The 16,720-nt window shown below is 43.6% G+C and overlaps 1 protein-coding gene across 2 annotated transcripts in view; it reads right to left on the reverse strand.

Moving 5' to 3' along the window:
- ANO6 (anoctamin 6) overlaps positions 1–16,720 on the reverse strand; it is a 207,029-nt gene that overhangs the window by 159,361 nt on the left and 30,948 nt on the right. Inside the window, exon 2 of one of the 2 annotated variants that reach the window (XM_024736790.1) lies at positions 3,128–3,187. The exons of the other annotated variant lie outside the window; for it this stretch is intronic. Coding sequence (XP_024592558.1) covers positions 3,128–3,187 — 60 coding nt within the window. The remainder of the gene's footprint in view (positions 1–3,127; positions 3,188–16,720) is intronic. 2 annotated transcript variants of the gene reach the window in all.

Below are 16,720 nucleotides of genomic sequence, written 5' to 3' on the forward strand. Positions count from 1 at the left end.
CCCAGGTTGTAAGTTTTTCCCTTTCAGGATTCTGAATATATCATTCCACTCCCTTCTGGCCTACTAAGTTTCTGTAGAGAAATCATCCAATAGCCTTATAGGGGTTCCCTCGTGACTGACTCTTTCTTTTCTCTTAGTGCTTTTAGAATCTTTAACTTTTGCCATTTTAATTATGGTATGTCTTGGTGTGGGTCTGTTTGGGTTCATCTTGTTTGGGACCTTCTGTGCTTCCTATACCTGGATATCTGTTTCCTTCTTTAGGTTTGGGAAGTTTTCAGCCACCATTTCTTCAAATACATTTTTTTTTTTTTTGCGGTACACGGGCCTCTCACTGTTGTGGCCTCTCCCGTTAAGGAGCACAGGCTCTGGACGCGCAGGCTCAGCAGCCATGGCTCACAGGCCCAGCCACTCCGCGGCATGTGGGATCTTCCCGGACCGGGGCACGAACCCGTGTCCCCTGCATCGGCAGGCGGACTCCCAACCGCTGCGCCCGCAGGGAAGCCCTTCAAATACATTTTCAATCCCCTTCTCTCTTTCTTTTTCTTCTGGAACCTCTATTATGCATAAGTTGGCGTGCTTTATACTATCCTATAAATCTCATATGTTCCTTTTTTTTTTTTCATTTTTCTTTCTGTCCACTGTTCTGTCAGGTGATTTCCATTATTCTATCTACCAGATCACTTATTCATTCTTCTGTGTTATTTAGTCTGCTATTCATTGCTTTTAGATCAGTTTTTATCTTGGCAATTGAATTGTCTAATTTTGATTGCTTCCTAATTCTAGTTTCTAGTTTCTTGTTACAGTGACCTGAATTTCTTTCTTAATTCCTTTAGCATTTTTATTACCTCCTTTTTGAACTCAGGGTCAAGTACACTGAGTTTGTTCTTTCAGGGGATTTCTCTTGTTCTTTTAGTTGTGAGTAGTTCCTTTGCTTTTTCATATACTTACATTTCTTATATTTACATTACTTACATTTCTCTGTCTCTAGGAATTTAGGAGAAATAGTTATCTACTTTGTTCTTGAAGGGCTGTTTTTATGTGGGAGCATTCCTGTGCAGGCTGTGGGTCCAATATTTTTGGTTCTAGGGCTGTTTTTGGTATGAATGCCTGCCACATCTTTCCTCAGAGTGTGCTGGACATTATCCCCTTGATAGGGGGTTGACTGCTGTTCTGGTGTCCAGATCCTGCACTGGGTGTTGGGTGACGCCTCCTCTTTGCTCCATGGCTGTCACAGCCCTGTCAGTGGTGAGGTCTGCTCCCCACTTGTTGCAGTAGAAGAACCTGAGGGTCAGGTTCAATAAAGCTCCACTGTACTTAAGTATATGCTCTGCCCCCAAGGAGGTGAGCCTTGAAGCAAGTGAGACCCATTGTGGTCACGGCAAACCTATGTGCTACCCATGCAGGTGTCCAAGATTTTGCCCAGAAGCAGCCCAAGGCCACATTCCTTTCTCTGTTGTATTCATCCCAGACCTAGTACTAAGCTGGTGGAGGAGGCCGGAGCATCGTGGCTGCAGGAATTGAGGTGGTTGTGCTGTGGCCTGGGACCTGTGCTGCCTCTGTGGCAGGCCTCTTCCTGGACCTGTCCACCCCAGATCCACCTCCAAGCTGTGGTGTGAGGTGGGCTTAACTACAGCACTCCTGCTGAGAAAGGAACTGCTGCATAATCCTATCCAGGGGCTGTCCATTGAGGACATGGGATTCTGTGATGCCACCAATCACCACGTGTGCACGCCAACAAAGTCCACTGCTGCCCAGATCTGGCCCCACTGTTGGAGGGCTGATAATGAGCTCAGATGTCAGCCCCACCCCAACCCTGTACATGCTCACAAGGCCTGCACCACCGGAGCCGTGCCCTGCTGTTAGCAAGCTGACAGTGGGGTTCTGTTGGTGGACTCACGTTCCACCCTACATGCACTAACAATGGACCACACTTCAGGTCCTCCAGCCTGTCTCCAAGCAGCTAGACCAAGTCCTCTCCCAAGGTCCCTTTGCTGCAGTTTCAGCACTTTAGTACATACTAGCAGCCCTGCCCAGCGTGCATTTCAGGCTTGGAAGTGCAGCAAGGTGGTAGTAGTCAGTGTCAGGGCTGGTCTCTCTCTGCTCTGATTGCTAGCAAGCCAGCATGTACACATGCCTCGAGCAGAGTCCAGGCCCCTCCAGCTCCCTATCTGTCCCAGTGGGCCTCCCAGCAGACAGGGGAGTTTCATACAGCAAGGGCCTGCCTGTGTGGACACTCCCTCCTTTACAGATCCCCCCAGGGGTGCTGGTCCCATCCTGATGACTTTTTTTTTTTCGTCCTACTCAGTTACATGGGATCTTTCTTTCAGCTTTGGTCATTTAAGAGATCTTCTGCCACTGTCTGGTTGGTTTTTTGTGAGAGTTGTTCTACGTGTAGATGTAATTTTTGATGTGCTTACATGGGGAGGTGAGTTCTACCTCCTCCTACTCCGCCATCTTGATCTCCTCAATAGTTTTTTACTCAGTTGAAAAGACGTTAACATATGAATCCTGAGAAGCCAAAGGATTTAATTCAGCTATGCTAGTGGATGTGGTTGCTCAGTTATATATGCATTATGATAAAGGAAATAATTTAGTCCTTAAAACATATTTTTATGAAAGAGCATTTTCATTTTGTCTCAAGATAATGCCACATGCCCCCTTTCACTGACACCACACACACCTGTAAGTATGTTATTCGCAAGTCCCTGGATATTATAAATACCCTGAGCAACACGTAAAGTCACAGAAATCTTGCTTTCATTATTTTGTCATCAAAATCCCCTTGACAAACATTTTTTTTCCCCCCCCTCAACTCTCTCTCCTGGAAGGCAAGGGTGGGAGTTCCTTGTGTATGAGATCTTGACCCACAGCACAGTGGGCGGTCGACAGGTAACAATAACATTTGCTCTCAGAAGCTACTTTCAAAAGGAGTGGATTATTTTTAGCAATCCATGTGGGCTAATTGGTGAATAAAAAGTTAGGGAATTTCAATTCCACAAACATTATCTAGGTCCCCCATTACATGCCAGCAAGTTACTGAAAGGATATGGGCCTTGTCCTTCTAGAGCTGACAGTCCAAGGGGAAGGGGAAGGAGGGTGGTTCAAATATAAAGGAAGGACATCTTACCCAGGCCGGATGGGAGAGTGGCAGGAGCCATTAAAGGCCTCTTGGAGGCAGGAACACCACCTGAAGGATGAGGAGGCATCAATAAATACAACAAACAAATATAAGGGGGCCAGGTAGGCAGCAGAAAGACCAGTCAGAGGCATCAGACCTGACTCCCAGACCTGCTTTTGCAACAACCAGGATCTGACCTTGAGCAAGCCATTTGACCTTTCTAGTTCTCCTTTTCCTTATCTATGATATGCAATGGTTAGATTATGTCAGTTGACCTTAACCCTTGCTGTGCATCAGAAATCATCTGGGATCTTTCTAAAAATCCTGGATCCTTCCCCCCAAAATGTGGTTTTAATTGATGGGGCAGCAGTGTTTTGGGCAATAGCTTTCCATGTGATGCTAGCCTGCAGCCCAGGCTGAGAACCACGGGCTGAAATGAGCTCTCAAGCCTATGGTTCTCAACCCTTAGCGCACAATAACATCCTCCCAGTGCAGGCTGCATTCCCAGCAATCAGGCGAGACTCTCTGGGGAGGTGGGACCCAGGCTTCGGTATTCTTGAAAGTTCCCAGGCTGATTCCGTGGTGCAGCCCAGATTGAGAACCACTGTTCTAGGCCCTCTCACGACTTCAGTTTCCTATATGGCCAGTGAAAGATGGGAGAAGGAAGGAAAGAGAAGCCAGTTTCTCCCATAAGAATGAGAATTCTTATGTCAAATTAAAAAGAGAATTGAGTGCCAAAAGCCCCCGATAGAGTTGTAACACACAGTAGGGTTGATTTTGGACATGTGCATAATTCATGTTGATGCATGACAGGTAGAAAATGTCCACTCCAAAATGCTCTCAGTTCTAAATTCAAAATTCCAAGGACTACATCTATAAAGTGACTCCATGGTGTGTTCTCTGCAATACTGAGAATATGATTTGCATGGTTGACTGTAATATGAACATTATATCCCTACCCCCAAGGTTACTTAAATCCACTTATTAGGCAATGGTGAACTAAACAAACAGTAATTAGAAACACTCCAGACTACCTTTTAAATCTGTTGCTAAATTATATTTTGCCTGCACCAGACTCATACACACAGCATGTCTACAAGCATCATGAAACCAAAGCCTCAGAAATATTGATGTTAATAAGAGCATAAGCCACCTCTGGGCCCTCACATGGGATTTTTCAGGGAAGTAAGGGCTCCTTAAGATGAGGGCTGTTCATTACTGTTATTTCTCACATCTGGGTAAATAAAGCACTGCCCACATGTGGTTAGAAATCCAAGGAGAAAATGAACTCTCCGGAGGTCTGGAAACGAAGAACACCTCTGATCGACTGCCTCATTTCCTGAAATGAGTCAGAAATGAAAGTAGTTCTTCAGAAAAGAACATCTGCACGGTGACGCAGCTTATAAAGTAACGCCAGATGATACCTGTGACTAAGAGGCTGGGCCTGGGGAAGGAGGAACGGCCTGGACAACAGGGCTGGGGCCCCTGCACTGCACTTAATCTTGGAGCTGCTGCTGTTAGCTTAGAGGGTCTGCAAATCCAATGAGCGGCTGGGCGTCCTGGTCTCAGCTGTAAATCTTGATTAGCGGTAAGAATGCTCGCATGCCATTAGAAAGCTTGCCCCTCTCTGAAGGGTCGAAGCAGCCAGAAAGGATGCATATGTCGGTGTGGACAAGGAAACAGCAATGCTTACAAGAAAGACGATTTTGCTTAACTAAAAAGAGTCTATGCCTGCTGATTTGGAGAGCCTTTCTTCCTGAGGAGGAAGGACCGCTGTACAGAGATGACCTAAGGCCACCCAGGGAGGCCCTTCCTTCACATTACGCAGAAAGGAGAGGTACTGGCATATGGTCAGGGACTGGAGGGCAAGAAAGACAAACACCTTTCACAACAACTCCTGTACGAACCAAGAGACAGGAAGGTGAAAAACAATGGCTGTCGTCACCAAAATCGGACGCCAGTTATTTTTATTAGGTGGCCCATTACTATTCTTTCCATAATGGGTATTAAAAAGAAATGCATCTCCATAATGCTGGTGGGGGGCTGAGGAGGCTGGAAACAATCTCAATGCCCATTAATAAGTGACTAGTTAAATTAAAATCTCATACATACACAATGGAATACTATGTAGTCATTTAAAAGAAGGCCAATCCAGAGCATGTGCAGATCCAGAGATACGTATTTCGTAGGATACACGAAGACAGGAGGAAAAGAGGCTCCTGGACTCTATTTAGAGCTAAACAGAGTATGTAAACACGCATGTAAATGTATTTAAAGAAGCTGCCTTAGTGTAGGAGAAGGGGGCTAGGAGAGTGTCATTCTTCCTTTTATACCCTCAATACAGTCTGAATTATCTTTTCAAGTACCTGCCACCCCACTGCTGTTAATAGGCCTTAACTAGGAAGGCTATTTTTGGTTTCTTCTTTGTACTAGTCTCTCTATATATAATTGAAAACAAATGAATGTTATTTTAAATAGATATTATGGGCTGAACTATGTCTCCTCAAAATTCATATGTAGAAGCCCTAACTCCCAGTACCTCAGAATGTGACTATATTTGGAAACGGGCCTCTCAAGAGCTGATGAGTTAAAATGAGGCTGATAGAGTGGGCCCTAATCCAATCTGATTGGAGCCCTTAGACGAAGAGGAAATATGGACACACAGAGAGACCTCAGGCTGTTCACACACAGAGGAAAGACCATGTGAGGATGCAGCGGGAAGGTGGTGTCCACAAGCCAAGGAGAGAGGCCTCAGAAGAAACCAAATCTGTTCACACCCTGACCTTGGACTTCCAGGCTGCAGAACTGTGAGAAAATAAATTCTGTTGTTTAACCCTCCCAGTCTGGTATTTTATATGGAAGCCCTAGTACACTAACACAGTACAGGCATTCCTCATTTTACTGCACTTCACTTTACTGCACTTTGTGGATACTGTGTTTTCTACAAATTGAAGGCTTATGGCAACTCTGCATCGAGCAAGTCTATTGGCACCATTTTTCCAACAGGATTTGGTCACTTCATGTCTCTGTGTCACATTTTGGTAATTCTCACAATATTTTAAACTATTTCATTATTGTTATATTTGTTACGGGATCTATGATCAGTCATCTTTGGTGTTACCACTGTAACTGTCTTGGGGCGCCACGAACTGCACCCACATAAGACAGCAAACTTAACTGGTAAATATTGCGTGTGCTCTGACTGCTCCATCAACCAGCTGTTCCTTCTCCCCGGGCCTCCCTGCTCCCTGAGACACCACAATATTGAAACTAGGCCAGTTACTAAGTGAAAGGAAGAGTCAAGCAATGTGGCAAACGTCATTGCTGTTACGGTAAGAAAATGCCACAGCAGCCACCATCCTGATCAGTCAGCAGCCGTCAACATCAAGACCTTCCATCAGCAAAAAGATGATGAATTGCTGAAGGCTCAGATAATGGTTAGCATTTTTTAGCAATAAAGTATTTTCAAATGAAGGTAGGTACCTTGTTTTTTTAGACATAATGCTATTATACACTTAATAGACTACAGTATAGTGTAAACTTAACTTTTATATGCACTGGGAAACCAAAAAATTTGTGACTCGCTTTATTGCGATGTTTGCTTTGTTGCAATATTTGCTTCATCATGGTGGTCTGGAGTCAAACCCACAGTGCCTCCCAGGGATGCTTGTATATACATAAATAGATGGGTGAAATTCAAACTAACGTAACATGGAGACAGGCGCCCAAAAGTCTTCAGTGGGTCAAAACCCCGCTATGTCTGCTGTGATGAAGATGGCCTCAGCTGGCATGTGAATAAACTGGGGCACGTGATGCTTCTGGCTAGACCAGGGTAACCCAATTTAGTGACTTGGGCCAGGACTAGAACAGGTCTCCTATCTCAGTCAGGACTCAGTCTGCTTATGCCACTTACCCTTTACTTAACAAATCCCATAACTCAAAGGAATAGAGGGCTTCCCTGGTGGCGCAGTGGTTGAGAAACTGCCTGCTAATGCAGGGGACATGGGTTCGAGCCCTGGTCTGGGAGGATCCCACATGCCGCGGATCGGCTAGGCCCGTGAGCCACAATTACTGAGCCTGCGCGTCTGGAGCCTGTGCTTCGCAACAAGAGAGGCCGTGATAGTGAGAGGCCCGCGCACTGTGATGAAGAGTGGCCCCCGCTTGCCACAACTAGAGAAAGCCCTCGCACAGAAACGAAGACCCAACACAGCGAAAATTAATTAATAAACTCCTACCCCCAACATCTAAAAAAAATTTTTAAAAAAGAAGGAATAGAGCTCAAGATATGTTATTAGTGTCCTTTAAAGGCTTGGCTTGTATTCAAAAGGCTTTCTTCTTGTGCTGATAACTAATGAAAAAGAAGGTGTAACTGTAATATTATTAATCAATTTTAAAAATAAAAGATTTGGTACCAGGGTTTGTAAAAATTTCAAAAAACAAAACAAAATGCCATATTTCCGCACCCACCTAATTTTTTTATAGCTTAATACATGTGGTCTCAGGTCACAATGCAATATATTAAAAGTACGATATTCCTAGGCTAAAATATCCTTATGAAATTATATAGATTTTTATAAATTAATCAATCATCCCTTTAAAAATTAGAGTTGGGCTTCCCTTGTGGCGCAGTGGTTGAGAGTCTGCCTGCCAATGCAGGGGACACGGGTTCGCTCCCCGGTCCGGGAAGATCCCACATGCCGCAGAGTGGCTGGGCCCATGAGCCATGGCCGCTGAGTCTGTGCGTCCGGAGCCTGTGCTCCGCAACGAGAGAGTCCACATCAGTGAGAGGCCCACGTACCGCAAAAAAAAAAGTTAGAGTTTAGTGATAAAAGAGATATTAAAGCCACAGACTTTACCTACAGATTCTATAACGCAGAAGTGGGCTAAGATCCAGGCACATGAAAAGAAGATCAAAACGTGAAGCTAAGTATTTGGTACAGTCAGTTCAGGCCACGTTCTGAGGAGGGCAGACTCACTTTTGCCTTGAATGGTTAGGGAAAAGTTTCAACAAGGGCAAGAGCTCTAAACCAATCTGGTATTAGTCACATAAAGGCTAAGGAGAGGTAATATATCCAGGTCTGCCTTGCCACTGAGTATAAAGTTTTAAAGGCAAGAACTATGTACCTAAGATCCTAACAGAGTGCCTGGCACATAGCAGGCATCTGCCAGAGCTGGGGCAGGGAAACAGTGGGGGAAAGTACACAGTACGCTCACCTTGGGGTCTGTGGTGCAGGTTCTTGTAAGGAGGTTGTGGGATATAAAGTTAAAGCAATTGGGGCCAACCTGTAGACTGACTGAAGTCTGGGGAGTCTTTAAAGGTGTTTCTGAAAGAGAATATTATAGAACACAGATGGGACCAGCAGTGACGTACAGAATGGACCAGAGAAATGACAGGGAAATGACAGGGAATCAATCAATCAAAGGGTTAATCAAAGGAGGTTAATCATGTAATCTATTGGGAAAAGTCTCAGCTTCCTAATCTATAAAATGGGCATCATATTACCTATCTTCATAGGGCTATTATGAATACTAAAGTTGGGCATAACACATGGCCTGACAGTAAGCACTTAAGAAAATATAATTGCTATTATTATCATAATGACTATTCCACACTGAAAAATAGAGAAGGAAATGAGTGAGAGAACAAGTGTGAGGTGCAGAAGCAGGGTATGTCTCCTTGGGCTCTCAAGTCCTTTAAAGACAGGATGATAATGGCTTTTTTGGAGTGGAATGTACTGCATTTATTCCTTAGTTCTCCGGAACTTAATACATCAATACAAGAGAACCAACACAGGCAAATCGGGTGTCTGAAATGATTTTTAAAATCAAGATACTCCAAAATCAATTTTTAAGTTGCCTTTGTATAAAAGTAACTATATGGGTTAAGGCTAATCAGATTTGAAACACTAAATTAACAGACTCAGATATAAATCCACAAGAACAATTTTCATAATGAAAATGCCAATGCCTTTTTAATTAAGGATGGACTTGCCAACATAAAAGACTTCAGATAAATGAGGAATTGTTCCTTTCTCTCATAAATGAAAGGACCTGATAACTCTGTGAATTATTTTGAGATATTGATTACCAGAAATTGTTTAGAATCTAAGCTACAGGACTTTCCAACTGCATAATAATCACCTCACATTGGGGCTGAGAGCCTCAGACCACATTTGGCGCTCTGGCTTTTTAAGTTCCTTTTTCTGGTTATTATCAGAGGGCCCACAGCGCTATATTTAGAGTCATTAGATACATATGAAGCTCTACGGAAGATAATGGCCTTTTGTCTAACAGGAAGCAATGCTAACTTTATTTCTTTTTGTCAACTTGACCTTAGAAGGAAGAGTTACTACACATAAAAAAGAAATACATGCACATTTACATAAATACATACACGTGTACCCATGGTGAAAGGTTTACCAACTAACCTTTATGTATCAAACATCATGAAATTAATGCATCAGAGATCCGTGTTAATATTCCTATTCTCAACATACATGATCTATTTAAAAACTGCTTACTCTTTGGCCCTGAACCAGGTTTCAACATTTACTGTATCATTGAAGGGTATATTACTTCTTAAAATTAATTCAAAAACAAAACAAACAGAACCCACAAAATTACCCAAAGGGACTAACACAAAGGGAGAAAAATAAGGCATAACTGATTCGTTTTGCCAGAGCCAAGAGAAACTTTCCAATAAACAACGATGCCCAGATGAAGAGCGAGTCAGCAAACAAATTAGTCAACTAAAGGAAGTCAAACACACCAGCAGCATGTGGTGACTGTAGACAGATATCAGCCAGCACATCTGCATATTCAACACTGAAAATGAGTAACATCTTAGAAGAAAACAGCAGAGAACAAAATAAGGAATTTAGAAGTGGGAAGAAGGAAAGGATTCCTGTAAAGAGAAGAACAAAGGCTAAGACAACATGGGACAGGTAATGGGGTGACCGCCAGATAAATCAAGAGACATGAGTTTGAATCTCTCTGCTTTGTCCACCCAACTGGTTTTCTTCAGAATGTTTCTTAATTTTTCTAAGCCTCAGAATCTTCATCTGTTGTCTGAACAGGGAAGTATTGTACGATATCCAAAAGTCTCTTGCAGCTTGGATAAAAGACCAGAAGTTTCTGTTTAGATGATAAAGTTACTTTTTTTTTTTTTTTTTTAATAGGCTACTTTCATTGCACAGTGGGCTTCAAGTGCACAAGTCTGGAATTTCACAGAAGGGAGCCCCGTGGAGCACAGCCCTGAAGCCTGAGCTAAACCAAGGCCTAAAACAGCTGGACAGTTTGAACATTCCCTGTGCTACAATGTTGACCTAGGCCACAATCACTTTGCCTCTGCCCTTCCTAGCTCTTCCTCGTCGGATACACTCTTTACCCAATCCCAACGCTTCACACAATCCTGCCAAATGCAAGTAAGACACACATTTATGAAAAAGTTGGTAGAGCTCATCAGGTGTAAGAGGAAATGAAAACGTTTGGTGGCCGCCCCTGACCTTGAGAAATGACAATAACTAGTTCTACTTATTGCCCTGTTACAATGAGTAGTCCAGTAAGTCCCCTTTCAAAATCTTCATAAAGTAATCTGAAACGTGAAAAAATATTTATACCTACGACAATCTCACAGTATTATTTATAACAGCAAAATAATCTGCTACACATTAGATCTGCAACGATCAAGGGATGATTATGTAAATGGTACCTCGACTTAAACTCTCATCCACAGCCCCTGTGCTCACCCTCCATGGGAATCAAACTGCCTGCTGATGAACAACCTCCTCACCAGACTTAAGATCCTGGAGGCAAAAACCGTGTTTTGTTCATGGACTCAGCCACAAAGCCTACCTCACAGTGAAGACAAAATAAGTATCTGTGAAATGTTTGCTAGCAAAGGCTTCCACGTCAATTCTGTCTGGTGGAATATTATGCAGGTATTAAATGTGGTTTGTGAAGCATTTTTAAATATAAGGAATGCTGATGATGAAAAGGTCCTGGAGACGAAAAGCGGTGAATGTATATAATGCCACTGAATCGTACGTTTGAAATTGGGTAAAATGGTCAATTTTATGTTCTGTATATTTTACCACAATGAAAAATTAAATATTACGGAATGCTTATGAGGCAAGTTAAGTGGAAAGACAGGATACTGTACTTCTAAACTATATAAAATTCTGCGTTTTTAGAAGGCTGGAAAGAAGCACACTAAGGTATTCATGTTTGGTTTACCTTTGAGCAGTAGCATTAGGGGTGATTTCTGTTTTATTTGCAATTTTCTGTTTTTTCCAAAATATCTACAATGGACCACTTACAGTCATACCTTGGGATCTGCGGGTGATTGGTTCCAGCACCCCTGCGGTTACCCAAATCCTGGATGCTCAAGTCCCTTATATAAACTGGTGTAGTATTTGCATATAACCTAAGCATATCCTCCTGTATACTTTAAGTCATCTCTAGATTACTTATAATACCTAATGCAATGTAGATGCTATGTAAATAGTTGCTGGCTTGTGGCAAATTCAAGTTTTGCTTTTTGGAACTTTCTGGAAATTTTGGGGGGGAATAGTTTTGATCCACGGTTGGTTGAATTTGTGGATGCAGAACCTGTGGATACAGAGAGCTGACTGTAACACTACAATCAGCAAAGTATGTGGCACAGCAGACGTCAGGGATAGGAAGGTTTGGTTACCAGCAGGTTTAATTTGGATGAGAATCATTCACCTTGCTATGAGCCTTGATACTGCATACCATCTGCTTGCCCACACTGTGGAGACAACCCAAAGGCATGCCGTTAGGGTTAAAATGTTAACTTTATTATATTGAAACGTCTTTCTCTTCTTTTTCTTTTTGCAATGCTGGAAAGCATGCGTTACAAATTTGCTGCTCCGTAAGTATGCTTTGTCCAGGCTGAGAAATAGGAATTGCTGATTGTTTTGGACATGTAAGTGCCGAACTGCATCAAAGGCACAGTTTGTCTCAGAGGTGAAGGCTTTCCGGACCTGGGATGGGCCAGTTTGGAATGCCTCATAGAGAATGAGGCATCCAGACAGACTCAGTAAACATGAGAATCACCACATTTAAGGATAAATTAGAAGCAAGGCCTCTGGAGTTGCACAGACTCAGGACTGAAGTAACATATAAAAAAGACCTAGGACTGCCACCTATAATTGTCATGTTGAGTGCTCCTGGCCTCAGTTTCCCCACAAATAAATGGGGATAATAATACCTGCCCCTTGGGTATTAAATGGGATGATGTTTGCAAATCCGAGACACAAGAAAACCCAGAGCAGAGCCTGCAGTCAGTAGGTGCTCAAACAGTATCACTGGTTTCCTTTCCTTCTTTCGATAGAGTACCTAATCTGGGAAAGCAACAGTAAATGACGTGAATGCTAAAAATGACCAACTGTCTATAAACAAAGTTAATATGATAGGAGTAAAGGAAGATATTTTCAATAGTATTTTAAGTTATCCCATCAATTCAGTTCTCATATAGTTCAAAACAATATTCCTATTCTTTGTTCCTTAGTAATAGGAAAATATTAATCACTATTCTCTGTGTACTTCACACACCTGAGACCATGAAGCCACCCTTCACTTCCTCCTTCAGTGTTCCCATCTTAAAATCTTTCATTCCTTTAAACAAGCTCTGAGCCCTCTGCAAGCTCCCCCCAACACTGTAAGGGATCCTCCAAAACCCTGTGAGCAGGGCTGAGCTTCGCGTAAGGCAAGCGCCTGATGCATGCACCCCAATGTTGAGCTTTGGAAAATACAACTAATCATTATGCTTCTGAAGGTTACTTGACTTGGGGCGACCGATGGGGGTGTGTGGGCGCTCCCAAGACAGATCCAAGTGTGACCAGTAGTGCCCTCCGTCTGATTCCGTAACCTTTGTCCCTTGCTTTGCTTTGTCATCATCAACACTGTTTAGCAAGCCGATAGCTTCTGAGATTGCATCGGATTCAACATTGCACCAAATTTCTCCCTTCAAAAGAGCAGCCTGTATCTTTGCAGAAGATCTGCTCCCTTCCTTGATGAGCTCTTTTACTTGAGTGCCTCACTGGGCAAAGCAGGAAAAGAACCAAACAAAGGATGATCGAAGTCTTCAGCTGTTTGGGGTTTCCTTTGTGCAGACTGAACTATGAACCCCACTACTCTCAGGCTAGAAAGCTCGAGTGTGTTCTTTCAATAAACATGTCCTGAGCCGAGCGGTAAATGCTGGGTATTCCAAAATAAGCCAGTCTTGCCTTATGGAAGAAAAGAGTATTAACAAGGACACCATAGTGCAATATGTTCTAAACAAAGGTATACAGCTGCACAGAGGGGCAGAGGAGGACACTGGGTTTGACCAGACAGGATTCTAGGAGTCAGGTAATTCACACATCTCTTTACCAGCCACTGAGGAATGAATGAGCTGACCCCACAGTGTCTCTGGGGGGTTAATGCTGTTGCGGTCTTTTAATGCAGTCTCTTTAACACCATTGCCACTCAATTGCTTTGGTTACTGCATTTGATTTCTTGTTCCCCTCACACGTTCACCTCCTTACTTTATTTTTGGAATAAAACATATGGTGCTTTCATTCTCTCCCCAGTCTTTCAACCCCATAATGTTTCCTGCCCTGGAGAGTTGCTTTGACTATCAGGGAAAGAACACTGTAATGGCTTAGATGGAGCAAAGAGAAAGCAGGAACGAGCCTGCGGGCTGAAAGGAGCCAGAAAAGTGTGCGTGGAACAATTGCCTGAAGTGCCCACTGTGACCAGGCCCTCAGCGGCCCCAGCAGGTGAGTGACCGCCCTGTGAATGCCCAGGTGCACCCCTGTCAGCTGCAGCTGGGGACAGTTTATCTTCGAATCATTGTCTGTCCTCCGCCCCTCACCTCACCCATTTCCAGTGGCAGAATATTTGTCAAGAGTGGTTTTTAACCTTTCATAGGCCATGCAACTCTTTGGGAAAATGGTGAAATTCAAGGATCCTCTCCCCAGAAAATTTCTCAGAAGCACATAAACATAAAATATTATATACAACTTCTAGGGATTCGCAAACTCCTGAAGCCCATACCTGGAATACTAGGAGGGGCATACTGTTCGGTTTGAAAGTTTTTGAGCTTCTATCACGTGCCAAGCACTTTGGAGACCCCACCTCAAACTCAACTTGTCACCATCCTCTGTGTCGAACTGTTTTCCCACGCCCAGCCTGGAACACGGGTCCCCATGTTATCTGCCCAGGAAAGTCCTATTCAGCAGCTTAATCATCACTCTTTTTTTTTTTTTTAAATAAATGTATTTATTTTACTTATTTATTTTCGTCTGTGTTGGGCCTTCGTTGCTGCCCGCAGGCTTTCTCTAGTTACAGTGCGCGGGCTTCTCACTGCGGTGGCTTCTCTTGTTTTGGGGCACGGGCTCTAGGTCGCAGGCTCAGTAGTTGTGGCGCACGGGCTTAGTTGCTCCGCGGCATGTGGGATCTTCCCCAACCAGGGCTCTACCCCGTGTCCCCTGCATTGGCAGGCGGATTCTTAACCACTGCACTACCAGGGAAGCCCTTAAGCGTCACTCTTGAATGAAAACATTCTGAGCTCTTCACCCTAATTCCCCCACTGCCCCCAAGAGGGTCTCATCGCACCTTATTGCTCCATGACTATACTCAGCAGGTCCTTGTATCAGAGATCCTGCGGCATTTACTACCCTCGTGTATTCACATGCCTCTCTTCTCCTGCTAGACGATAAGCAACCTAAGGGCATGGATTGTAACTTCATCATCTTTTATTTCTAGCTTCTAGTAAAGTCCTTATTCTGGAGAAAAGCAGTCCATTGAGGGGAAACAGACACAAATTCAGATAATTTTAACACTGGGGTCCTAATGGTCAACCTGATGGGATGAGTGATTTTAAGCTAAATCTTCAAGGAGCGGCAGCAGTAAATGAGAAAAGTTAGGAGCGGACATTACAGCAGAGGGGCAGGCGGGCAGGACACAGTGTGTACGGGGAACAAAGTAATTCAGGATTCAGGGTGACTGAAAATGCAGGCAGGAGGAAGCTATCAGAGATGAGGAGAGAGCAGTACAGAGGGGATGAGGTTATGAAGGGCACTGAACGAGTGGAAGGGAGCTTACATTTATTTCGTAAAGGTAGGAAGTCACTGAAAGACATTTTTTTCTTTCCTACTTGAAAATGATGATAGTTGCAGAAAATGGAGAAAAGTCATAAACATTTACAACCCCGCCATATTGAGACAACCACTATTACCATCTTTATGTATTACATAAACACGTACGCATGTGTACGTGACTATGGTTTTCATGTACTTTTGATCCTGCTAACATTTATGAAGCATTTGCTAGATACCAGACATTGTGCTAAATATACTACATGTATTCTGTCATTATGTCATTTAATGCTAACAAAACTTCTTAGAGGTAGTTCCCATAGTAATCCCATTTTAAAAAGGAAGACATAGTGAAGCGCTGAGCGGTGAGGGGGAGAGGGAGAGGTACAAGGCCGCCCAGCTAATATGTAGCAGAGCTAAGATTCAACACCAAATTTTCTTACTGTAAAGACCACTCTCCTACACTTCAATTTTTTAAATTTATTCTCACTCATTTAATTTATAAGACGCGTGAATCACTATATCCAGTCTTCTCAAAAAACTCCCTTTGGGATCCGGATTAGCATTGTAGTAAACTAAAAAAAACAAACCTGAAAAGCATGAGGACTTTACTACTGTCTCCCAGACAGGGAGCACCAAAACCCCCTGCCATTTACTTAAATATGTTGCAATCCTGGTAAAGCTTACAGTTTTCTTCACTGAAGCCTTGTAAGTTTAAGAGGGTAACATGTTGAGACATGCACTGTAGACAGATTAATCTGGCAATGGTACAAAAAGGTGGATCTGAGAGGACAAGACTGGAAAGCTGCAATACAAACTGAGAGATGAGGCCACAGTCCCGGTGAGAGACACAGAAGCCTAGGACCAAGGCGGTGATATTTGGGATGGAGGCGAGAGAATGGACTCAGAAAACACAGGAGACAGAATTTAAAGGACTGGGTATGGAGAAAAAGCAGCAGCAGGGTGGTGTGAGGACAGAGAGGAGGTGGGGAAGGTGGATAGGGGGTGCCATTCACTGGGAGAGGGAACACAGGAAGAGATGCATTTTTCAGTGTGTGCATTTTGAGGTGGCGGTTGGGGAATAATGAGTTCAACTGTGAACATGAAATCACTGAACACATTCTGAGTGCCTACTACACGCCAGGTGCCTTGCCAAATGCTGGGGTCAGTGGTGAACCAGACTGAGGAGGTCACAGGACAGGTGGAGTGGGGGTAATAGAGTAGAAAAACAAGGAAGCACAGAGGTGGGTACATCCCAGTGGAGATGGCCTGGAGGGAGGTCTGAAGTCCAAAGGCAGGTCAGACCCTATAAACTGCAAGCGTGAATGGAACGCCCTCAGAAAACACATATAATAGAGCGAGCAATAACAGGGAGCTCCCTGATGGCCTAGCGATTAGGATTCTGGGTTTGCACTGCCATGGCCCAGGTTCAATCCCTTGCTGGAGAACTGAGATCCAGTGAGCTGTGTGGTGCAAGGGAGAGAGGGAGGGAGGAAGG

Source organism: Neophocaena asiaeorientalis, unplaced genomic scaffold (genome assembly GCF_003031525.2).
Source record: "Neophocaena asiaeorientalis asiaeorientalis breed wild unplaced genomic scaffold, Neophocaena_asiaeorientalis_V1.1 scaffold134, whole genome shotgun sequence".
Classification (NCBI taxonomy): Eukaryota; Metazoa; Chordata; class Mammalia; order Artiodactyla; family Phocoenidae; genus Neophocaena; species Neophocaena asiaeorientalis.